At 31.6% G+C, this 27,230-nt stretch overlaps 2 protein-coding genes across 5 annotated transcripts; one reads left to right on the plus strand and one right to left on the minus strand.

Moving 5' to 3' along the window:
* Positions 1-1,258: 1,258 nt before the first annotated feature.
* On the minus strand, positions 1,259-15,107 carry LOC134725619 (synaptotagmin-2-like). The gene is made up of 8 exons (XM_063589573.1): positions 14,896-15,107; positions 11,431-11,596; positions 10,749-10,958; positions 10,413-10,546; positions 8,135-8,265; positions 6,046-6,207; positions 4,109-4,229; positions 1,259-1,727 (listed from the first exon to the last, which is right to left on the minus strand). Exons 1-8 carry the CDS (start codon positions 14,990-14,992, stop codon positions 1,405-1,407), a joined length of 1,344 nt encoding a protein of 447 aa, XP_063445643.1. The 5' UTR covers positions 14,993-15,107; the 3' UTR covers positions 1,259-1,404.
* Positions 15,108-18,341: 3,234 nt separating this feature from the next.
* LOC134725620 (TNF receptor-associated factor 6-B-like) lies at positions 18,342-26,503 on the plus strand. Of its 4 annotated transcripts, none has more exons than XM_063589574.1 (7): positions 18,342-18,395; positions 19,585-19,730; positions 20,755-20,821; positions 21,238-21,342; positions 22,714-22,872; positions 23,272-23,436; positions 25,949-26,503. In XM_063589574.1, the coding sequence occupies exons 1-7, from the start codon at positions 18,393-18,395 to the stop codon at positions 26,105-26,107; spliced, it is 804 nt and encodes a 267-aa protein (XP_063445644.1). In that variant the 5' UTR covers positions 18,342-18,392; the 3' UTR covers positions 26,108-26,503. The 4 variants fall into 4 exon arrangements, with proteins under 4 accessions (XP_063445644.1, XP_063445645.1, XP_063445648.1 ...); XM_063589575.1 differs by having other exon boundaries at positions 18,394-18,510; XM_063589578.1 differs by lacking the exon at positions 18,342-18,395 and adding an exon at positions 18,402-18,542.
* Positions 26,504-27,230: the final 727 nt, after the last annotated feature.

Below are 27,230 nucleotides of genomic sequence, written 5' to 3' on the forward strand. Positions count from 1 at the left end.
GTTTCACATAACAATTGTATTTATGCATCAAAAACATAATTGCCATTTTCAGAAGAAAAATTCCTTTTCTATTCATTATATAAATATTTTAGGTGAACATTCCTACGCTTTGTGAAGATGGTTATGATAAAACTTCAAATTGTATAAACTATTTTCAAATGCACAGAAAGCTACAAGTATTTCTAAAAAAAGGATTTATGCTTAAATGTTTATTTTTAATTGAAGTCCAAGTATGATGTATAAAAAAATTAACAAAGAATTTGTTTTCATCCTCATTTTTATTTCCCATAACTATTGTAAGTAATGAAGACATTTTGATTCTATTTTTATCACAGCTACAGTTATGTCCCTTTAAAACTAAATAAAACTCACATAATTATTCAAATTTTGATTCAAAGCTACATGTTGCTAAAAGCATGAATAAGCAAAGATCAGTTATATAAAAAAAAAAAATATTATAATTAATTTTTTTTTCAATCATTTATGAAAGTGATATAGTGAAATAATAGTTTGCTTTCAGCAGCCAGTATGACAACATTTTGTAAAAATAAGCTAAGAAACATCAATGAAAATTTGACCTTATTGAATCTTTATTCATGAGAACTTCAATTTAACCCCTTAGCTAAACAAGAGTTACACATGATTTATGTGTGTCCTGCTATTAAAAGAAAAGAATGTCAACATTGAAAGTGACAAAGGTAAATCATTTGATTGACTGATACAATCCAAAAAGACATTCTTATACAGGTATAAACAATAACTAACTTATTTTTTAACCTATAACATGAAATCAAACAGACATAGAAAGTTCCATTTCCACCAGGTTTCTATCTATTTATTTTTATGTTTTTGTTTAAATTTTGTTATGTGATCCTTGGTAGTTTTGGGAGGTCATCTCTATAGTTAATTAGATAGTCTAGAGGAAAATATACATAAGATTCTGATACAGATTATCTAGTATATGCATTGTAAACTGTCTATTCAAGACTTATTATAATTTGGATATGTTTTCAGCATGTTATAAATCAAATATGTGAATTTGAGTCAAATGGGTGATGAAATAAGTTTTCCTTCCATATTTTGAAATGATAAACTGACAAATTTCTTTAATATGAAAGAGAGTTAATAAAATTTTATTTAGCCATGCCCCAACATTGTTTTCTTAATCAAATATTTTTAACAGAAAATTTGCTTAGTGACCTAGTGTCAAAATACAGTGCACAAGTTAAATTAGAACAAAAATTACAGCTTAAATGATTGTAAACATACTAATCTGAGATTCTACAATGATACAGTGAAAACTTGTGACCATTATGGGCATATAGCATGTCAATCATGATATAATGTCTAGATTTCATTGGTTATTGAATGCCATTTGCAAACAGTAAAACATGGTTGTGAGGCCTAGATATCATAAGTCAGTGAATGCCATTTGTTAACAGTAGATCGTGGTTGAGAAATCATTTCCTGCCAATGAACTAGATCCTCTCCTCGGGCATACATGAACGATCCAACGATAGCTTTTCCGTAGATTTCATTTTGTCCTAAATATTTTTTGGGACAGACCATGATGGACACAACAAAATTACAAGTTTCAATAGGCTGTCCAGCTGTACAGAAGGAGAAGGCTTCATTGAACGTTGGGTCCTCAGCAGTAGGTCTGACCATTGTTTTCTTTGATTTGTAAGGTCGACGAGCATGGTTCATCTGAACTTTGACATAAATACCTGAAAATATAAAAAACATGGAGGAAAACTTGTTATGAAAGTAAAGGCTGATAAAAAAAACTTTAGTATAAGATTTTGTTCATGTGGTTATATAAAGGTTTTCAAACCAGTTGGTTTTCATCAAAAGTCTGATGATTTAATACTTTATGGAGAAAGGTGATTGATTAATTTCTAGAATTCAAAACATATGGACCTAATTTGTCTATATTATGTCCAGTTAGATTATAAAATTAAAAAAGTTTTTTTATGTTTGTTTACTATAAAATGGTAAACCACCTTTAACATGATAATTTAGCATCTTTGTTGATTCTATATTACAAAATTATATTACTGAATCTTGGTTTGCTGTTTTCAAAGCAAAAATGAAATGGTTGCTCTATCAGATTAAATATTCTGCAGCTATTTGATAAAAGTACATAAGAACCAAATACTGGTAATTTGCACAAAAAAAAGATAATCTCACTGAACATGGTCTATCACACATTTCTGATCAGGATGGTATCTTCCAATAAACAGGAGGTTAAAATGTCATTTTAAAAATCTCAGACTCAATGATTATTTGTTTAAGCATCCTGAACAAAATTTATTTTAGATTTTTATTTAGTTATATTTATTGTTTTAGTTTTACTTGAAACACATTGTAGTGATTTTATCTGCAAGATTTCAATAAATTCTTTCCCTACTCAATTACAAAATTCAGTCATCAAATATGTAGGTCATGAAAAAAATTTGTACCACAAAGTCGCAAAATCACCTTCAAACCAAAAAGTCATCTCTAAAAGACAGTCATCTCCAAAACACAATGTCATCTCCAAAACACAATGTCATCTACAGAACACAATGTCATCTACAAACCACAAAGTCATTTACATTGTGTAACAAAGCCATGCATGTGCAATCACATAATCATCTACAAAACAAAAAGTAATCCACAGAGTCTTGTACACAATACGTATCCATCTACAAACCACAAAATCTTCTACAAAACAAAAAGTAATCCACAGAGTTGTACACAATACGTATCCATCTACAAACCACAAAATCTTCTACAAAACAAAAAGTAATCCACAGAGTCTTGTACACAATACGTATCCATCTACAAACCACAAAATCTTCTACAAAACAAAAAGTAATCCACAGAGTCTTGTACACAATACGTATCCATCTACAAACCACAAAATCTTCTACAAAACAAAAAGTAATCCACAGAGTCTTGTACACAATACGTATCCATCTACAAACCACAAAAATCTTCTACAAAACAAAAAGTAATCCACAGAGTCTTGTACACAATACGTATCCATCTACAAACCACAAAATCTTCTACAAAACAAAAAGTAATCCACAGAGTCTTGTACACAATACGTATCCATCTACAAACCACAAAATCTTCTACAAAACAAAAAGTAATCCACAGAGTCTTGTACACAATACGTATCCATCTACAAACCACAAAATCTTCTACAAAACAAAAAGTAATCCACAGAGTCTTGTACACAATACGTATCCATCTACAAACCACAAAAATCTTCTACAAAACAAAAAGTAATCCACAGAGTCTTGTACACAACACGTATCCATCTACAAACCACAAAAATCTTCTACAAAACAAAAAGTAATCCACAGAGTCTTGTACACAATACGTATCCATCTACAAACCACAAAAATCTTCTACAAAACAAAAAGTAATCCACAGAGTCTTGTACACAACACGTATCCATCTACAAACCACAAAAATCTTCTACAAAACAAAAAGTAATCCACAGAGTCTTGTACACAATACGTATCCATCTACAAACCACAAAAATCTTCTACAAAACAAAAAGTAATCCACAGAGTTGTACACAACACGTATCCATCTACAAACCACAAAAATCTTCTACAAAACAAAAAGTAATCCACAGAGTCTTGTACACAATACGTATCCATCTACAAACCACAAAATCTTCTACAAAACACAGACATAGCTACTAAGTCCTCCACAAATTTATGAAGTCGTATATAAACCACGAAGTTGTCTACAACTGCAAAGTCCTCTACAAAACACAAAGCCATACTAACCACAGTCTTATACAAAACACAAAGCCATACAAACCACAAAGTCATGTACTAACGACTAAGTCTTCTACATAAGTCAAAGCCATACTAACCACAGTCTTATACAAAACACAAAGCCATGGACCTCAACTGATTGTCAAAAGATACTCCGAGAAATATTACATACACAACTATGGACTAAAGTCGAGATTAAGCTGCATAAATAACACAACACTGGTAGTGGGATGAACTGATCCACAAGGTAAGTGACTGTATCTCCAGGGCATCACTTTTGTTTTAATGACTTTTGAAGTCCATAGAACATAATTCTACTTTTTACCTACCGTTTATCATGTCATAATCCAAATGACGCAGATGTCGTGCATTCAGAATGATAACTTTGATCTTGTCGTTGCTTGGGAGGTAACAGAGTCCTATATGTATATCTCCTAGGGCATTACATATCTGAAATCATGCAGAGCCATGAATTTTTATCATTGCTTGGAAGGTAACATAGTTTTATGTTTATCTTCTAAGGAATAACATATATAGTCACAAATTACAATGTAAGGTTGACCAAAGATTTTGTTTAGGTATATACAGTTTTATCCGTTTCCGTAGTAGAAAGCTTTGCAAGTAAGATTAAAGCTGTTGTACTGATTTCTTTGGTTTTTCAAAATCACATTTTATATTATTAATATTTGTGTTAGTGCAATGATCTTGTTCTACAAATACATAACAGTATAACTAAACATTTAAGTCGGAAACCAGAGATTTAAATAAGTTTTAAAAAGTAGGAAATATAAAGTAACACTTGGTTGCACGTGATGTCGTGCAAAATGCTCCACTTATTATAAGACATTGAAGAAATATTAAATCTATCATAAAATTTGGAGTGACTGTCCATACATCTGCAATCGCTTACATGGCAAAACCGGAGACTATTCAATATAAAAAATATGTAATAATAGTCCCAAGCACAACTCATCAGAAGCAGAGCAGTATATGCAAATTGTATGATCTTGGAGGCGATGTTTGGCTTTGTTGTTATCAACACAGTCTTGTCTGGTCAGAAATGTATATTTTATAAAAATCCGAATCACTATATAGGAGAGTACCACGATCTGCATAATAATGAAAAGAACCGTTACAAAACTGTCTGAGAGATACGTAGATGACCTGTTGTCTCGTCAAATTTCTAATCCTATTCAAAATGTTCTCCTTTCGTAGATGCAGTCCGAATTCTGCACCCTTTGTCCCAGTCACCAAACTATAAACAACTTACATATCGTGTGTAAAACTATTATACTCGTATACTCAAGGATTTGTATAGTTAGATCTACTATACAAATCCTTGGTATACCCAACAACCAAAGAAACGCCCCCACCTCTAATGTTTTCTTCGTAGAACAAATGTCTATTGCATATAACTTTAAAAAAAAAATTATGATTGCAATGAATCAAAGTTTGACACAGTTGGATTTCAGTTGTTTTTTTTTACATCTACAAAGACACAATTTAACAACAACAAAAAAACAAAACAAATGTTGCCATATATCTGAAAACTAAAGTTTGTTTATTGCAGTATTAACCAATGACATATTTGAAATTTTTGATTGAAATTGACTTACTCTAAGACTTTTGAGATCAAAATCTCTATGTTCCAACTAATAGTATAAGTAAATCTTCTTTAAATGTTCTGCATTAATGTCAAGATTGAGCTTGAAACATAATATATTTCTACACATTTGTAGCAAAGCAAGACTTCGTGAAACTACTATATATGTTAAAATGGGGTGCGTTATTCCTATTGTTAAGTATCTTAAGCAGCTCCTGAAATATTAACTTTACGTTATGCTTCCAATTTAATTAAGTGAAGCTATGAAAAACTGTATATCTGGTGTCCCATTCGCAATCAGTTGACAGAGTAGAGCGTTGAATTTAATGAGTGAATCGAGATTTTATTATAATTCTAAATATCACCATAACAATGTTAAATCTGCAAATTTGTATAAAGAAATATTTGTTTTCCCTGTAGGGATTGGCATTTGTGCTATTAGAGTATCGTGACAACACAGTCTACACTATGTTCAGCGCTTTACACCACTTGGCCACCTAGAATGATGATACTAGTATATCCAAATAGCATGAGTTCGAATCCCGACGAAAGAAGAACAAAAGTTTGCAGATTTAACATTGGTGTCCTGATATTTAGAGTAATTATGAATGTAATGGTGAAAAGTTGTGTTTTACGATCTGAGCAATTAAAATAATCACTCACGTGAGAGTTGGGTTCCAAGTCTCGCCACATTGTGACAACTTTTGTCTTGTCAATCTCGCATAAAGGAATAAAGGCATGACCAAGGACGTGCCTCAAGCGACGTCTGTCCACATCATACACAGAAAATCTCAATGTACATTTGTCTATATCAACTGCCGACAGCTAAAATGTAAAATAAACAATAAGTCCAGCAACATCCTACAGGTTTCGGCGTTTTGCATTTGCGCCGATCTGCATTTCATTTGCGCCGATTTTTTCTTTCATTTGCGCCGATTTTTTTCTTCATTTGCGCCGATTTTTTTACAGCGAAATTACAAGTGAATAGATATAAAAAGATGTATGAGTGCCAATGAGACAACTTTCTATCCAAGTCATGTTATTTTTCATTTATCATTTTGACCTCTTCCGTGAGCTAGTTGTACATAAGAGAGAGGTGGTGGAAGAAGGCATACCAGATACATCTCCAGACCCTATCATTGGCCGCACCCATAGTTATTTAGCCTTTGTCTTTCTGTCATCGATCTGCCGCATGGTTATGCTCTTCAAGTCTGTGTTTTGACAATAGCCAGACCATCAGAATCCATGGTGAGTCTGGCTTTACACGATTTTATGGTACATCAGTAAGATAAGTTGTTATATTTCAGGACATCAACCTTCCGATATGTATGAACGTCGATGATTAAGGAATTAGGAATTGACTCATCGGCTCATTTCAGTCCATGTCCATATGGCCATTGTGTTACAACGACTGAGTTCAAGAACTATATCATATGAATCCAAATTAACTTAAACATAAGTGAACTACATTTATAACTTGGCCAGATTTTACTAATGGTATAGTACATGAACAAGTAATAACTTACCTGTTAATTTAATTAGAAGCAAATATAAAATCGGCGCAAATGAAAGAATGAAAATTTTAAAAATCGGCGCAAATGTCATACGCCCGCAGGTTTGTTTTGTTCGAAGATTAAATTATTTTCATAAACATAAACCTAACGAAACACATTTCAAATAAGTTAGATCTCTTGCACACGATTATCATGCGTGTTTATATGATAAAAGAAAAACCATTGAAGACCAACAAAGTTATCATTAAATAAAGAAATGCACCGTGAAAACAAGAAAATTAACAAATAACACAGTTCTTTGCTTCTCAAAAAAAATAAAGTTAGTTATTTACAGGCATGAAATTTAAATCTATTTGACTATATGAGAATTGAGACATCGGAGATGACTCTTTTAAACACTATGGAAAAGATCAGAGCGTTGAAAACAATTACTCAAACTTAATTTTTGAAATTTCATGTTTATACAGTAGGATAAATGGTGGCGGTTTTGGACAAACAATGTGACATTTAGTTAATTTTATTTTACAAACCAAAAAAAAGACTGTGAAAACTGCAGAAAACACCATTTGATACTATGGAATATTTTAACAATTTAAGGCTGTAAAATTATGTGAAATATGGGATTTAGATATTTCGGATTACAGAAAATTGTGATATGGGAGATAACTCTATTTCAGACGATAGAAAATTGTGACATGGGAGATAACTCTATTTAAGACGATAGAAAATTGTGACATGGGAGATAACTCCATTTAAGACGATAGAAAATTGTGACATGGAAGATAACTCCATTTAAGACGATAGAAAATTGTAACATGGGAGATAACTCCATTTAAGACTACAGAAAATTGTGACATGGGAGATAACTCCATTCCATAATATGGCGGAAATTCTGATATGAGAACAAATGATATCTTTATTATTCACAAGGAAGAGGCAACAAGGGAATACACTAAAAATTATAAGTTGAAGAAAAATGCAAACACAATATCAATTCAATGCAACCATATGTGTAACCCGAAAATTGTCAATGACTGAACCTTGAATTCATAAGACCAAACGTTAAGTGTTTACTGCTATTAGTATACAAGTTTTCTCAACGTTTTTAACACTTGAGTTAAACATATTGATCACAAACCGAAAAGGATATCTAGTAGGAAAGACTGACTCGTCAATTGACATTGCATATGTCTTGTTGACAAGTTTGCCGTCAAATTTTACTTCAGATCTTGTTATACCTGGAAAATGAATGTTTCGTTGTAGATAGGTGTTAAGGTTTTCTTCTTTACTTTTGATGTTTTTGAATTCCTTTCATCTGGTAGTAAAAATATTCTCACAAATGGGTCTCTCAGTTGGCCATTTCTACGACCTGTAATATTATAAATACACTTCAATTGGTGGAGGCCGTTGCAATTGAACAATTATACACTCAGACTAGGACTATTATACTAATGTTAGTATAATAGCCCAGACTCCGATAAATATCACCAGAGTCGAAAAGGTTGCTGTGGTGGATAAACTACATACAAAGCTTCCGAGAAGAAGTCGATGGTTATATTTAATCTTGGCATGGTAATATAAACAACATGAAAGACATATTTTTATATTATATCATACTGAATAACCAACGGGTATATCGGCATATGTTTTGTTTTGAAATTATTTTTTTTTAATATCGTTCCTACAAATAAATGGTTTTCTCGCTTATTATTGTATGTTAAAATAAAAATAATCTTATTCTACCGAAGAATAAACAAATTATTTCAAATTTTGCATGAAGTTAGCGTCGATACCTTGAAATTGAGATGTTCCCCTCGTATGTTTGTCTAGTTTTATACAACATAGATATTTCTACATTCACATGCTTCAGAATATGTTGATGCCCCCTCATCTTTTTATGATCAGAAGCATTATAAAACTAAAATATTGTCAAATCAATAGCGTACAGACTTTAATCTGTAATGGCCTTCAGGACACCGACAGCTTGAAATTTACTCAAGACGGCCTTGCGTTTAAAGTGAAACCGACTTTTGAATTTTTACAACTGTATGGAAATTGGTTGACTTTGGTCGATAACATCTGGTGTGTTAATATATGACAATTTATTACTAATCTTCATTGATCCATTTTCTCTTGTATGTTGTAAAGTGAATGAACTAATAAGCTTAAATTTCATTCAAAACCTAAAAATAATGAGACCTTTGAGTTTGGACAACCCTCCCATAAACACCAGCTAATCGCACCTCTCACGCTCATTTTAGAAACTTTAGAATCAGTTTTGAATACTCAAACTAACAAGACAAATATTTGCCTTTTGTTTGCTTCCATACGAACCCCTGGTATAAGCACAAAATGACAGTCAGTGATCTCCGATTTAAACTAGCATGTCCATTCTTTTTGAAAAAAAAACATTTACTAAATTGGAGGTTTGACCTTTTAGAAGAGATTCACGGTTTAATTACGTTACAAATCTTTATTTCAGACTCAAAAGGTTCATTTACATGTATAAACATTACACACAATTAAGTCAATTTTCTGTTTAACACGATAAAATGTTGAAATATTTATAGTATGAATAATATCTAAAAATACAGATATGCATGTAACTCATTGTACAACATTCTTAACAATGTTGGAAAATACGAGAATTTGAGATAATCACTACCGATAATTGTATTGACCTAATAAAGTGGGGGAAATACGATAACTCACTACCGATAATTGTATTGACCTAACAAAGTGGGGAAAATACGATAACTCACTACCGATAATTGTATTGACCTAACAAAGCGGGGGACAATACAATAACTCAATACCGATAATTGTATTGACCTAAAAAAGTGGGGGGAAACACGATAAATCACTACCGATAATTGAATTGACCGAACAATTTTTGAAAATAAGATCAATCGCTACCGATAACAGTATTGACCGAACAACAATAATTGAAGGATCGCTAGAAACTTAAAGAAGAAGAAAACACGATATCAAACTCATTACCGATAGTTGTATTTACCGAACAATTTTGGAAAATAAGATAAATCACTACTGAATTTGTATTGACCGAACAATTTTGGAAAATACATGTTCGATTGATAACTTAACCGAACAGTGTAGTAAAAAATTATCCCACACTAGTATGCGTTCTGACTGAATCAAAATGTATATTGTAACCTTAAAAACAACTTTTGCTCCGTGTTGAAGGCCGTATTTTGATCTATAATGTTGTTGTTTTTTTTTACATATTGTGACTTGAATGGAGAGTTGTCTCATTGGATTGCATACTATATCTTCATATTTCTTTTTTCCTTTTCGACCTCCTCTAGAAGTTAATGTATGAAAAGGGTAGTGTTTTAAACAAACTATTTAGATACCTTAGTAATTGATTTTTTATTTCTTTTTGATAAGGACTTTACAGCTAAGGATAGAGAAAATATTTGTGTTTGAATCTGTTGTCTGTTTTTATTTACACACTCAAAATCCACGAATTGAGAAACGAATAAACTCTCACAGTACCTGGTAGTTCTTTGACTTTTACTAGTTTCACATTCAGTTGTTCTACAGCTCCATCGTACACCAGGGTAAACCATATTCTACCATGTTCACTTGGCGGGAAAACTCCAGAGTCGTCGTCTGATTCACTTGAGGGCCTGGAAATTCAAATTCAGGCTTTAGCAGTGTATTTCATTTATTTACCCTTTTTTTTTGCTCTGGTACTAGAATTCTTGAAATTATATTTAGAATTATAAACTTTATTTTTCTATACTTTTAATTGAACAAATGTCGCTCGCGCTTAATACAGAAAACGCCATGGATATAAAAGGAAATAAAGCGATTGCACAAAATATTTACCTATATAAATCTGGTCTGATACCAACACAGTTTTCGGGTGACAGGAAGTTAATCTGCCCACTTGCATGGTCTGAATAGGGTTGTATTCGTTCAGGAGGCAGAATGAAGTCGGGTACACATGCAGATGTAGCTGATCGTACCATAACATTCCGTGCATCCGCATGTATATCAGGACATGATTTTCTCTTTGGAAATTTTGGAGAGGCTGACCTATTGAAATCCAGATCATAAAATAGTTAAACAACTTTTTTTGTATTGCTATATAAAATTGGGATAAAAATGCAATAAACCTACGCGTGTTTTTCTTAGACTAAAATCGTTTCCCGTATAAAGTTGAATTATAGGTATTCGTTATTTAGAATTGAAAATTATAGAGAAGTTTAACTGTTTCGACTTTGCTCCTTCTAAGTACATTTTGATGGAATGTAGAAATAAGCAGAACTCTATTTTCTAGTCAGCAGTGTCAAAGTCTCATCTACTTGTCATAAAACTGCATGGAGTTTAGATGTTCAGATTTCTAAAATTTAATTATTTGTGGTTTTTTTTTATAAGATTTCTTTTTATTTATCATTCGTTTATTTGTTTGTTGGAATTATGATTTATCTTTGGTTTTTTTGTGTTTTTTTTGGGGGGGGGGTTAAATTGATATCAAAACCAAATAGAATAATGTTTAACCTTATACCTAGAAATTGGTGCTGATTTAGAGGTCGATTCGTCGTCTAAATCGTAATATTCAAAGTTCCATGCTTTCCTTCTTTGGTGTTTTCTGTAGATGACAACAACAACGACAACAGCAACCAGAACGAGGACACCACTCAAACTACCAATCACAATACCAAGGATTTCTCCTGTTGAAATAGAAAATTGCTTAAACATTACAATCTATTATAACATGCATAAATAATTACAAACAAGAATGTGTCCCAAGTACACGGATGCCCCACTCGCATCATCATTATATATGTTCAGTGGAATCTGAAATTGGGATAAAAACTCTTATTTGGCATTAAAATTAGAAAGATCATATCACAAGGAACATGTGTACTCATTTTCAAGTTGTTCGAACTTCAATTTCATCAAAAACTACCTTGACTAAAAACTTTATCCTGATGCGGGACAGATAGACGAACGAAAGAACGAATGAACGAACGAACGGACGGACGGACGGACGGATTGACGAACGAACGAACAGATGAACGCATAGACCAGAAAACATAATGCCCCTCTATAGTTGGAGGTGGGGCATAAAAACATGGTAAACACTTAAATAAAAGATTATTATTTAGTGTGGCGTTAGGGCGACTCTAAAATGCTTTATAAAGCAGTATTTTTGTTCTACTAATGTTCTTTTTACTCCTAGTATAGATTTAGCACCAAGAAGGTTTATAGCAGGACTTCAACATCAGAGTCATCTTACATTTGGTAAATATGGATGATGATAATTTTCCAATAGCGTCTTCTCATACTCCACAGAACTTCAAGAAATACAATATATTTCTCACTATAGAAATTTTATTTTTGAACATTATAAAATTGCGTCCACTAATGATACTTTAAACATGTAGTTTTCACCTGAAGCATGCTGAATAGAAGACAATTTACAATATACGAGATTTGAAATTGAAATATCTGTATTTTATGACGGTGAACCAAGCAGGTGTAGTCAATTTCTTCAGATCAATGAAACTTTTATCTTGAATTTCCATTGAATGAGATATATATGGAGAATTATTACAAGTAAAACTAATTTTCTTCTCAATAACCGTTATCATAAATAAAATAGTAATATATATTGCAATTCTTTTGATTCGAAATATAAAAATAACTCAATATCCGCCGGGTTAAGTGTTTCTTTAATCCGGAAAAAAATCCATCAAATGAAATCAGAAATTTTCCATGTTCAAGTCAATTTTACGGATTAATTACAAAACTGAAGATGTGGTATGATTTCCAGTGAGACAAGTCTTCACAAGAGACCAAATGAAACAGAAATTAACATCTATAGGTCACCGTAAGGCCTTCAACAATGAGCAAAGCCATACCGCATACTAGTAGTCAGCTTTAAAGCCTGAACTTCGTGCAAAACAATGAACTAAAACATATGTAAAATACAGCAACACACAATTACATTGTGTGGCGGGGTGAAACAAGTTCGTTGGCGCCAAACCCTACCAATAAACTGGAACGATGGTATACGAGTACACCATAAGAACAAACTATAAAAATCAGTTGAAAAGGGCTTAACTCATCAGATCGATACAAAGCAGTAAAAAAAACATCTTACAAAACATAGACTGCACGCTGCACGGTGGAAAAATGAAATTCCTGACTTTATAATTTACCAGTATAAATGAGATCCATTGGAATCCAAAACGTCCCAACAGACCCCGTAAGATGGTACAAACGGACCATAGTCATCCAAGAGAGGAAAATGAATAATAGGGGGGGGGGATAACCCGTTTGCATTAAATTTTAGAGTAGAGTTTCCCTGTGTAAAACCAAAAAATATCCAATTCTATAGAAAATGATAGGTGTTACTGTTTATATTTGAATAATTCAAAGTGAGTTCCTTTTGGTTAGCTTCAGAATTCTTATGTTTTTCAAATACAATCAAGATATCGCGACGGTAAGTGTCGTTGACTTTAAAAACAATTTAGAAAAATCTTTTCTCCGTTTGGTCATACATGCAGTCTATATATATATTCTTGCCTCTAGGATGTAGACGCACAATGCCTCACGATTAGATACTTTTATTCTATTTAAACATTTAATATCACAAAAATAATCACGATATCGTCACAAAAATTCACTCATATGAGCTAATCAATGAAAACAATTCTGTAATGATAATACATTTAAAAATCTTATTTCTAATGAAAAGAAATGATCAGCTAATTTCATGAATATTGTACTTTTTATATTTCAATACTTATTGACAAGAAAAACCTATCGAACTGTAATGTTTTAAAATTTAAAGCTGTTATAAAATTGTGCCAATTTATTAGAATTATAAATGACAAACTTGATTCTCTCTGATGTTAACCTGTTGGTTGTACTTCTCCTGACCATACCGTTGTAATATAACTCATATCTAATGCTTCCTCAACAAAAGTACAATGCAATGTTTTGTTAATTGATGGAATATGTTTTTTTATACCTTTTTTCAACTTAGGTGATCCCAGAATAAAATGATATCAATAAGCCTGCTTTGATATTTGTACTTAAGCATAGTATCACAATTATCAATTTCCAAATAACACAAACAGATACATTTTGTTTATGAAAAAAAATGAGAACAATATATGACATGAGCACAGCGATATTTTAATTAATGAAATGACACAAAGTTCCAGGTGCTCATCTTACTAACATTATTTGTCAGTTGAAATTTCATTTTTGTTTTTTAATATTTGTAGTTGAAATGAGTTGTTATTTTACTAATTTAGGAGTCATTTTCCCTGTCAATCACTGAACTAAAAATGATTTTTATGTGACAGCTAGCTGTTCAAAATATGTATGAAATATTTGCTAATGTGTGTTAAGCAACAATCAATCAATCGATCTGAATGTCTAGAGTTAAATTAAAGGATGGTTAGAAGACTTAATCTTTGAATTAGTTCATAGGCTTCATATAAATTGCTGGAATCTAGCATGTTTCTCAAGTTGATGCCGATATACTGAAAGTCTTCCGTAGCTGACCAATGTTCATAGTTTCAAAATTTTAATTTTAATGCTTTCGACTTAATTACATTTCAATTTCAATTCATTTATCAAACTTTAATTATTAGATTTTGTCTTCTAGGATTTCAATAATGTATAGTGCGCCTTTGGTCATTGTTTACCACATATGTATAATTTGGTACGCCTTGTTTCAGATGAAAACCCCAATTTCTAAAGAATGTGGATTCATTTATTTTCGTGGGTAATAATTTTCGTAGTTGGAGGAAAACTAGTACCGTATATTTGTGGATGTTTAATTTCGTAATTTTGACAAATTTTGCATACATTCCTGTAGAAAATTTGAAATAAGTTGAACCTTTAATTCGGTGTTCTCCTGTACCCACGAAATCCACGCAAATTAGTATTCAATGAATATTATTGAATTCACAGTATATAAGAATGACTTCATGTTTTATTTTAGACTTACCTGTTAATAAGACCCCGGAGGATGTTCCTGGTAATGAGGTGGCGGCGGAATCTGCTGCCATTCCATTTGACTTACTGGCAGTCCTAATAGTTCCCATGCCAATCTAAATACCTCCCATGTTTACATTTAGAAAACAGTTTCGTGGTCGTACACTTCTATACAGAAGACGTGTACAACACTTCACTATCTCAATGAAAAAGAAGGTATAGTACATAAATAAAGATTAGAAATAGTCGATACTCTGATGACGTCAACATCTGTTATAGGTTACTATATAAAACATGTTATGCTTTATAATTTAAGATTTTCTTATTATTTACTATTACTATTTTACGTCAATTTTATTGTATGATAAAAAAAACCTAGTAACATATAATCCTATATTTGAATGTGAGGACTCAACTCTAGTTAGGGAAAACAAAAGTCAACATGAGCACCATTATTAGACCGTTAGTTTTCTAAAGAATTGTTTAATACATATTTTTGTTATGTCGTGGTATTTTATTGCAGACTTTTCTGTGTGGGTTTTTCTCATTATTGAAGGCCGTACGGTTGTCTCAGATAATTGCGTACATTTACTCAACTTGAATTTTGGTGGATCATAAGTTGTCTCATTCACAATCATACGTCAACTCCAATCTGTTTACATTGTGTCAAATACTTTAGTGATATGTATAGTATACTTATGTATACGGCTTGTGTGGTAGATTACTATGAAAAAGTTGTAAGGGGTGTTTTTTGTTTTGTTTTGTTTTGAATTGTTTTTATGTTTTTACTGATTTGACGAGTCGTGTCCTTTCCTTTCGTTTTTTTTTTTTTGCAGTTTGGTCTCATATAAAGTTGTTCAGTTTACATCACTGTTCACTGCGCGTCTGGCGTTCTAAATTATAATCCTGGTACCTTTGATAACTATTTACACCACTGGGCGATACCTACGGGGCGCCGAATGGGACTCTTGTGGTTTTGTACAAAATTCAATTCTGTCATAACAAAATCATTTTTGTCTTACAAAACTATGTGATACAGACTTGTTTTGTGAGAACTTCAATTTTGTGATGACATAATTCATTTTTGTAGACAAATCATGTCAAAATTCGATTTTGTGCGACAAGATTCATTTTTGCGACTACAAAATTGACAAAATTGAATTTTGTCTCAATTTACTGAAATCAAATTCAATTGTGTCAATTTTCACGGTCTCACGAAAGTCAATTTTGTGACAACAAAAGTTAATTTTGTGACGACAAAATTGACCACAAAAGTCAATTTTGTCTCACAAAAGTCGATTTTGTATGCAAATTAGTTCACAAAATCCAAACTAAAATAATTTGCATACAAAATTGACTTTTGTCGCCCAATTTTCAAATTAGGTAACAAAAGTCAAGTCTGTGTAACAAAAATTAATTTTGTCATGACGAAAGTGACTTTTGTCCATTGAAAGACAATTGTGTATGACAAATTTTTAAATTTGTAGTATGTTACAAATTTTGTTAAACTGAACTCATTTTTGTTGGACAAAAGTCACTTTTGTCCGCACAAAATTGAATTTCGAGTACAAAACCACAATAGTCCCATTCGGCGCCCCGTAATACCACTGTTGGTGAACGTATCGTCCCCGAGGGTATCACCAGTCCAGTAGTCAACACTTTCTTCGGTTTTGACATGAATATCAATAATGTAAATTTCCTGTTTACATAACTTTGAATTTTTCAAAAAACTAAGGATTTTCTTATCCCAGGCATAGAAGGCTTAGCCGTATTTGGCACAACTTTTTGGAATTTTGGATCCTCAATGCTCTTCAACTTTGTACCTGTTTGGCTTTATAAATATTTTGATATGAGCGCCACTGATGAGTCTTATATAGACGAAACGCGCGTCTGGCGTACTTAATTATAATCCTGGTACCTTTGATAACTATTCCAAGTATGGAGAGGATTGACCGCTCTGACATACATGTGTTTAACCCTGGCCTGGCACATATGTACAATGTACCGTGGCGAGTACAAATTAAATTGTATATTTTCTGACAATGTACATATATTGTTCATATGTGACAGGGTTAAACATGTATGTAAGCGGTCAACCTTCTCCATTACAAGTACAAGTAAAGCAAACATTTATTCGTGTACCTGTTATTTGTACAAGAGTTGGCAGATTGCGGAATAAACTCGTTTACCTTGTATTCGAATGGGCATTAGCTATATATATACGTGATTTCTATTATTGTTCAATCATAAATGAAAGTAATAAAGTGAAAAATTAATTCGCTTTTAGTAGCCAATTTTGTTTAGTTTTGTCAAAATAAGCAAAGAAACATGGCTGATGAAATATTCACAAGCGAATATTTAAACCTCACTGAATCCGTATTCATGTGACTTTTAATTCAATCCCTTAGCTGGAGATGAAATTCGCATGTATTCTGCTATTGAAAAGGAAAATAAGGTCATCATTTAAAGTGAAACAAGGATTAACCATTTGGTTGATTGTTTCGATCCACAAATTTTTTTTTTTATTACAGGTAAAAGTGATGATAAAAATGGCTTTTAACCTACAATATGGAATCAAACAGACCTAGAAAAATACAATTGCAAGTGTTCGCTATCTATTTTTATTTATGTTTATGTCGGGTTCTATGACTGTTGGCAGTTTTCATGAGTCATCTCGATGGTTAACAAGATGACTTCTAAAAAAGATATGACAACCAACGCCCCTTTTAAGTTAGGACATGTAGCTGTTGTTATAAAGTTGTCGGTACGGTTTCTGCAAGTTTTTGTAGGTAATTCGATTACCTATAGCATGTCATGATAGTTGCTTCTGCTTTGTTATTTTGTCTCTAGTCGATGGTTGCCCCATTTCCAATCAATTGCCATACCACAATCGTCTGGTCTTCAACAATGAACAAACGATACCATATTATGAGCTATATAAAAAGCATGCCAAAATGTGAAATAATTTTAACGAGCAATCAAAGGCCTGCATCATACTAATTTTACAACAAATGGACGAAATTTTTCATCAGCACTTTTAAATATTCTCTCTAAATATGCATACCGGTTCTAAAACCCTTCCCATTAGTTCTATTGTTTGCGTCAAAGTGATCGAATCATGATGCAAAAAATAAAAAATCTAAATTCGGTCCCAAGTACTACAATGTACCAGCGTAAATTTAATTGAAGTGTTCAAAGCAAACTAGACACGTATGACAGTTATTGAACATTTTTAAATATACAATTCCTTTTCTACAACTAACTCAAAAGAATATGCCTCTTTTAAATTGCCATTTTGAAATAGCATGTTTGTAAAGGTCCAGTAGGGAAATATTTGTTAAACTTTATGATAAGTTCTAGCTTGAACATAATATGTTACGGACTGTGAGTATAATAGTGAGTGCCAGGTTCTAGACCGAAATGATTGCCGAGTTTTTAAAATTTGCCGCTGAAAACTGTCATTGCGCAATACAGGAAGACCAAAAGCGCGGGTTTTCTAAACAGCCGAATATGGTAAACAAACTAATAAGTGTACTCGATTATACAACGATGAACAGTAAAAAAAATCACCTACTCGTCAGAAGATATACGATACTAAATATTTAATATTGAACTATTATGGGCAAAAGTAGATATAATTGGAGTTAAATATATCTACATGTAGGCAGAGACATATATATGTCTCTGATTGTGGATAATTATAATTGCAAACAGGGACAGCCTAAATATACAATAGGGGGTCGGAGGGGTCCTGATACGAAAATTGTTTACAGGCTGGGGCGTAATTAGAGGCAGGGGTAGGTGGCTGCCCCCTCTATATAGGAAATCAGGGAAGCATGGATGGAGGGAGCCCTGCTCCCTCCCCCTAAATCCGCCTCTGAATCTTTGGAAATAACTAATTTTTAACAAAGTTTCAGGAATTTAAGAAAAAAACAGCATTTGTTTTGCGATATGTTTTTAATATTGACTTTTCAGTCATTAAAATTGGTGCAAATTATCTGCATATGCAATCAAACCTAATGCCACTTTAAAAAGGAGGGATCCATTTTCTCCTTTTCTAGTTAATTCAGTTTTAATCATAAAAAAAATTGTTAAAAGACGCATCTTTTACCAATACGTCACATTTTGACGTCATGAAAAAAAGAAAATAACTCAGAAAGAAATCGTACTTTACCCTACCCATCTTTTAAAAGATTTTTTTAACATCTCAGAACATGACATCTTATTTACAATTTGAAATAATTTCAATACATGTGGATTTCATTAACCACCTAATGTGTCATAATTTTGTGATATTAAGTGAGTGATATTAATTAAATTGACACTATGCATAGCTTCTCATTACCTTAGACAGCATTTATGATTACTCCAATTAGAAAAACAATATATATATAATTAAGCTTCACATTTAAGTTTAAATGGTTATGGTTTTATTTTGAAACAGGAAATAAAATAGTTTTTCATTTTTATATTGGATTTATTCATCAAAGGTATGTTGTAGAATCATCTCTCATAGACGGGCATATTCATTCTCAATTCATTTTTTTTTTAAATTATTAAATTTACCAAATATAGTTTAAAAGGTTTGAAAAACATATCTAATGAAATAAACATTTTATGAGCAATAAAAGTCTCTAATTGAGAGTTAAAACTTTGAAAAGGGAAAAAAAAGTAGTAAATCAATTTGTTTTTTTAATTTTAGATGTCAGGTCGACCAGATGATATAGACTTTGAGGAGGAGATTGACAGGAAGTATATCTGTCCTATCTGTCTGGCCGTCCTGTGGGATCCTGTCCAGACATCATGTGGTCATCGCTTCTGTAAACTATGTCTTGGAGGCTTAGTCAGGTAATAATTCTTGTCTTGGAGGGTTGGTCAGGTAATAATTTGGTATACTGAAACTATATTGACATGTTTTTTTTCTCCAGCTAAATGCTTCATATATTCAATTCAATTCAATTCAATATTTTATTGGAAAGAGCACAATAGAGGCATGATCAAAATACAGACAATTATAATATTAAAACAACATATAAATGAAATAAAGATGCATGTAACAACAAGTCATAAGCCAATTCTATGTATACCATTACATTATAAACTGATATTGATATATACAACATTTTTATGATAGATTATGAGTAAAAAGTAAAGATCTTTCAGCTAAAATTAAGCTCATGACTTTAATAAATTAATGGCACATCATTGTATGTCAAAAGAAACTATTTACTCATTTATGTTTTCTGGGTGTTTATAGCTGTTCATAGCTAGATCATTATTTTATTTATTGTAAATCTTTGATCACTATTTTATGACTGTGTGAACCAAATCTTTAGTTCAATTAAAGTGATTTATAAGGTTTCTTATCTGTGTTGACGTAACAGCTGTTTAAACCAGAATAGTGTTCATTGACAGATTTCAACAAAAAATTTACTTTTTTCACAAATATCGGAAAGATTTGGATGCAGATTAAGATAAGCTGATAATAGCTTATATTGACCTATCCCATTCAGCTTTGACCTATTGGCAGAAATTACAAGCTTATGGTCATATTACTCAAGTTGTTAGTAATTTCATGGCTGAATATCCTTTCTTTTATAGATAGATGTTCCCAATCCACGAAAAATTGGTACCTTAAAAAATAAATTAATACACAGAAGTTTAATCCTCTAACAATTTTTTTACTGAGCTTTGACCGTCAACATATATTTTATCTAAAGATAATTTTTCTCTTCAAGATGATTCTTTGAACTTATCACTGCATTTTGTCAATTTTAAAAGTGTTGACCTTGGTTAATTTCACAGTATATAAAAATATTAAGAGATTTTTAAATATTTTATGGACAACTGATTAAAGATATTTTATTTTCAGAGGATCTTGGAGATTTGGGATGTCAAGGTGTCCAGTTGACAAAAAGTTTTTCAGTGTTACTGCAGATGTAAGTATTACAATGTATAGTATTGTCACTAAGTTTAGTATAGGTTAGAAGGTTTTGGCTTCAAGTCATAAAAAAGTGAAGTGAAATATAAAGCATTGTGGATTTGTATATAGGGTATAGAAATTTTGGGCTTTAAGTCTTAAAATAAGCAAAAACAGCCAAAGTTTTCAGAGTCATTTTAAAAGAGTAAACTTGTATCTACAGGATCATGATGTAAAATTATGAGAAATTCTAAAAAAGATTTCTTTTTTCTTGGATAGCATCAAGTGTGTTTATTTCATTGTGCTTCGGACTGGCGATTAAAATATTTCCGAGTGTTAAGATGTGTGATTACCAAAAGATGCTTTATTTTTTATATGGATAGATTTATTAGAAAGATATATAGATCCCTAATGTTTCTTATATTAATTTTTCAGCTGTTTGAAGACCATGCTTTCAAAAGAGAAGTGTTATCACTAAGAGTAAAATGTAATAATCATAACATTGGATGTCATTGGAAGGGTGAACTTCGTGATTATCAGGTAATTATGTATACTTTTTGTTTAACTATCATTCTGATTATATGTACTAGATGTTTATGGAAATCTTCTAAAATTAAAGAAAAACAAATAGCTAAAATAACCTGTCTTACAATCATTATGCATATGACATAAGTGTATTTAAACAGATGTCTCCTTTATATATATTTTTCAACAAAGCTGATAACAGTTTTAATTCTTAGGAATTCCAATAAAGGAATAAACAATTGGTTCCAACTTTGAGTAAAGTTACTATTTTGTTTATTCTGGGGTACTTACATATAGCTTATACTGGACCAATTCGTTTTTGTTCAATCTAACTCCTGTACAAAGGGAGATAATAAATGTTTGCAAGATATGTCAAATTTCATAGATTTTATTTCATCAGGAAAATAATTATACACTGTAGCAAGGATTTGTATAGTTAGACCTAACTATACAAATCCTTGACTGTAGTAAAGGAATATTTCCTTGATTATTTTAGAGATTTTAAACACAAACTGTATCTTTTTATAGTAAAAGAGTTCTAAATAATTTTTAAGCAATTTTCCTGTGGTATTGACAAGGAATTGTTTGGTAATTAAATGCATATATGCCAACCATTATGATTTTTCAGTAGTTTTTCCGATTTTGCGATAAAAACTACGCTATTACGGTCAAAGTCAAATAGTTACGGATTCCCAATCATCGCCGTTCAATTTATTAAAACACGGATTACTTTTCCGTCCTGGTCCTGTATTTAGAAAACGCCAATGTAATGCTTCCGTTTCTCGGGAGTTATCAACCTATTGTTGGGAACTAAATGACTTCCGAAGAGGCAAACTTGCATTTTATGTAGCTTTCCCACTTTCTCTAAAAAACGAAAATGTCCGAGTCGAGAACATCGATCTGAACAATTAATGAATGGTATACATACTACAGAAAACATGTTGAACGACAAATTTTTGTGCACATCATTTTGCAACCACTCGTCAGTAATTTTTATTGGTAAATGCAAGTTTATGAATGATTACTGAAAACTTTTTAAAAATACGGAAAATTTGATAGTTTGTTACTGATAATGTCAAAAGGGGGTTGGCATCTATGTAAATGGCTCTAAATTCATTAGATTTTGTTTCTTCATAAGAACAATATGTAATGGCTTATCAAACTAATAATTTAACCCTATTCAAATATGAGCTAGTTGAATTGATAAAATGTCAATAGATCTTTCAACAATCATACTCTTCTGTAAGTTTATTTGTGTGTCTTGTTGCTGGAAATAAACCAGTATTATTCCTTTCAAATGAGACAGCCATTCTTGAATGTCCAATAAATCAAGTTATAAAAATGAAAATAATCTTTGTTGATGAAAAACGTGTAATTTTTTTATAGGCTCATACAGGTTCCTGTTCATATAGCCAAGAGAACTGTGTTTATGGTTGTGGAACAAGAGTGAAACGTCTGGAACATGACGATCACAAACAAGTTTGTCACCAAAGACCTGTGAACTGTGAACATTGTGATGAACAAATATTCTATGCAGATTTAACAGTAAGTATTAGCTAAATACAGTCATGGTTATGGCTAAAAAAAATTCTCACTAGACAAATCTTTTCCCAAACTTACAGTGTTTTTATAGGTACTGTGACTGTGATATTCTGACTAGATATTGAATTGAAAAGGGCCTTCTTCCTAAGGGGCATTCTCCAGCTTGGTTAAGTAAAGGTTGTAAAAAAATGGTTAAAAAAAATGTGGAAACCAAAATTTCAGTCTATGAATAATTGTATTGACCTTGACCTTTAGCCTATTGACAAAAAATTCTATAGGTTTTCTGTTCCAATGGTGGCGTGCACTATTGAAACCAAGTAGGTATTATGCGGTATGATTCAAAAGATTATACCAAGATAGAAAAAAACTAATAATATCACTTTTATATTTGTTTATTTGTAGAAACATCAGGTATTAATGTGTGAACACTTCCCTGTCCAGTGTACATTGTGTGGTCAGACAGGTATTAAACGTAAAGATATTTCCTCACATATAGATGTTAACACAGGAGACTGTCCTCAAACTATCATCCCCTGTAAATATGCTTCTTATGGATGTCAATTTCAGGTATTTATAATTATATAATTTAATTTTGAATGTAACACGTCTTCTGATTGGCTGACATTATTTTGTTATGAACCCATAGACATAATTTAGTCATGTGACCTTGACGTCATAAACGTTTTTTCTTGGTTGTCAATTTCAGGTATTTATATAACATTTTTTGTATTTTATTTTTTTTCATTTGTAAATACATGTACCTACATTTACAAATATCTGGCACCAATAGCTAATTTTAACAGTGTTGTGTTTAACCAGTTTGCTTAATATGAAGAAATAATTTATATCGGTAGACAAATTTTGCATGCACTTTTGCTAAACATGGATCCACTCTATTGTTGAAATGTGTAATCATGCAGATGCCATAGGAATTATTGTCGAGCCTTCGACTTTAGTCGAAAAAGCGAGACTAAGTGATCCTACATTCCATCTTTGTTGTCGGCAGCGTCCACAAATATTCACTGTGTGGTTAAAGTTTTTGAAATTTTAATAACTTTCTTAAACTATACTGGATTTCTACCAAACTTGGACAGAAGCTTGTTTATGATCATAAGATAGTATCCAGAAGTAAATTTTTTAAATAAAATTCCATTTTTTCCATATTTTACTTATAAATGGACTTAGTTTTTTCTGTGAACAAACATTACATTCACTCTGTGGTTAAAGTTTTTAGAATTTTAATAACTTTCTTTAACTATCCTTGGTTTTTACCAAACTTGGACAGAAGCTTGTTTGTGATCATAAGATAGTATCCAGAGGTAAATTTTGTAAAAAGATAACTCCATTTTTTTCTGCTTTTTACTTTTAAATGGACTTAGATTTTCTTCAAGTTAACATTACATACAGTCTGCAGTTAAAGTTTTCAAAACATTTATTAGATTCATTAACTATCCTAGATTTTTACCAAACTTGGACAGAAGCTTCTTACAATCATAAGATAGTATCAAGAGGAATATTTTTATTGATCTTTTTCCTCATTTTTGTTGAGCCTGCGATTTACAGTAAAAGTAGGCGAGACACTGGGTTCCGCGGAACCCTTACAAATTTTATTGATACTGGAACACTAAGTAGACATCAATTAGACAGAAATAATAACTAGAAAAACATCCTCACCAATAAAATTCTGTCAGTTTCTCTTTAGGACTTGTATGGTAGTACATGTAACATAACACTTCTGATTAATACAAGAAATTAAAAGCCTTTTACAACTAATTTATTAGAAAAAGAAACCAAATCGGACAAACAAAATGGCAAATGATTATTGTAAATTAAGAAAGTTTTGCACTTGAAGGTTGAACAAAATTATGAATAATTATTGGGATTTTTATATTGAGACGACCATGAGATCGTTCCAATGTATTGCTATTGCCTAAATTTCAATTATGCAAATTAGTTTTCAACCAATCTATAAAAATTGAAGATCCACAGACATTATCTAGTGCAAAATAACATTCCTTATTGCTTGTTTCAAATTCATTTTTTCAATGGATACTACTATAAATAATTTTTTTTAAACACAAATTAATGATATGAAAACGTTTTGTTGTTAGATATATAAATAAAATAAGAATTGATAATATCTATGCATAATTACCAAAAAATTGTGTTAAAGCTTGCAGAAGAATATCGCAAAAACATTTTGTGACACACCCAGCAAGAACGGGTAACTCTGGAATTGTTTTTGCTGGAAAATATGAATGGCTTCTCATATCCAATCTTTTAGAAAAATCATTTTTTTTTACAGAAGAGTGTCCACCATGCACTTGCATTGCATTATTTTTAGAATAGTAGAATGGAATGACATACAAATAGACAAAAAATATAAATACATGTAACGAAAATATCATATAATATATAACAACAAACCAGTGTATACTCTGGGACTATTATTATATTAGTATAATAGTCCCAGGTATAGAGATGTTATCTTTTTCTGCGACATAAGCTTTTGACCATCCACAAGAACTTGCGGTAATCCGATGGTCAGTACTTCAGTACTTTGATTGGAAAAGCTGCATAAATGTATAAGATATCAGAATGAGTGTTCTGTTTATTAGAATACTCAGTTACATTATGGACATAAATAAAATCCTGACATATATTTCTGCATTTACAGTAGTTTTTTGCCAGGTTAATCATTTCACCTCTAAACTTTTCATGAAGTTACGATAAATAACTTCAACAGAGAATTATAAGTCCTCACTTAAGTTAGGAAGCCTGTTCAAAATCTGTTTATTTAACCTGATATGCTGGTTGTATTGATCAGAGCTGTTGGTTGGTAGACCACCAATTGTTATTGAATACTACTCCTTTGAAAAAAGAAAGGTTCAAGACAACTGGTAACATTTATAGAAATTTCATAATTGAAATCGGAAGAGTATATGTTAGAGGAAAAGTCGACTTTAAAAGTTGTGAAACCGTCAGAAAAAAGCTGTTCAATGTATGACATAATTAGTTGATAAATGATATAAAGTAGTTCCTATGATTGTCTAGCTAATGCTTTAGTTTTTTTTTGTAGGATAAAAGACGTTGTATGTCTGATCACTATGCAGCTGATCCAGACCACCACATACTGCTTCTAGTCCAGCACAATGCCAGTCAAGACAGGAAAATAGCTGAGCTCACCAGTCAAATGGAAAAACTTATGTCAGTTGCAAAGAATGTAGTAAATCATTAATAATAGCTCAAACTTTAGTTGATGTAAATGTAATGGTCAAATGTCAGGTTTTGTAATTGTTTTGCCAAAGTTTATATACCCCCAGTATGTTGAAAAAATAATATGAAAAATGTAACTCTTGTTTCAAAGTTTCAACATACATTTAGATTAAAATTGATAATACTTTAATCGAAGTTACCAATCAAGTAATTTTCTTTTTCACATTCTGAAACTAATTGATACAAGTAGATATGTGAATTTATTTTTTAAATTCACTAGAGTGGGGTGCCCATATTCGCCGTGGACACAATTTCGCCGTTTTATGATTTTGAGGTGTAAAAACTTCAAAGGATGGCTTAAATGGAAGAATAATGCTGGTAAATTATATTTTGATAACAAATATGATTAATTTTTAAACTAAGACCAAATTTCGGCACTAACCGCAATTGACAAAAAAATGGACAACGATTTTCGGCCAATTTCCTGAATGAAAAACACGATTTCAAAGAAGTGTTTCTTAGTAATTCTTTGACCGATTGCCCTAAATTTCACTTGTTCTTTAAAATTTCACAGTTCTTTAAAATTTTAAAATGTCTGCTTTTCATCTATAATGAAATTGATTTGATAAACATTGTTTAAAGCTGCAGTTATTTGGTTATAAATAGATATGTAAAAATGGCAAATATGTGTCCACCTTTGACAAAAAAGCAAATTTCAAACACCCTTTAATCAAACTTTTCAGATGATTTTTTTCAAACAAACACGTTTTCAAGGTAAGAAATGTTTTGCATTTGAAGTTATATTCATATAGAAATATCAGTATACTTCAAAAACATAATGACTTAAACATAAACTGCAGAAAACATGAAAAGATGTGGCGAAAATGAGCACCCCACTCTACAAGGGAAATAACTCTACACAAAAAAAGTTTAAATGTCAAAATAATGTCTACTTATTAAAAACGTTATTTAAAACAGGGATTCTGTGTCTGTAAATTGTTAGTTGACCTTGTCATATTGAACTATTTCCACGATAAGTATTCAAATCTTTTGAAGAAGGAATGGCAACCAGACTTTAATGGAAATAGACACTTGTGATTCTCATAAAGCATTTGTGTTGTTCAACCTCTACTAAAACTGCGAAC

This window comes from Mytilus trossulus, chromosome 7, assembly GCF_036588685.1.
Source record: "Mytilus trossulus isolate FHL-02 chromosome 7, PNRI_Mtr1.1.1.hap1, whole genome shotgun sequence".
NCBI lineage: Eukaryota > Metazoa > Mollusca > Bivalvia > Mytilida > Mytilidae > Mytilus > Mytilus trossulus.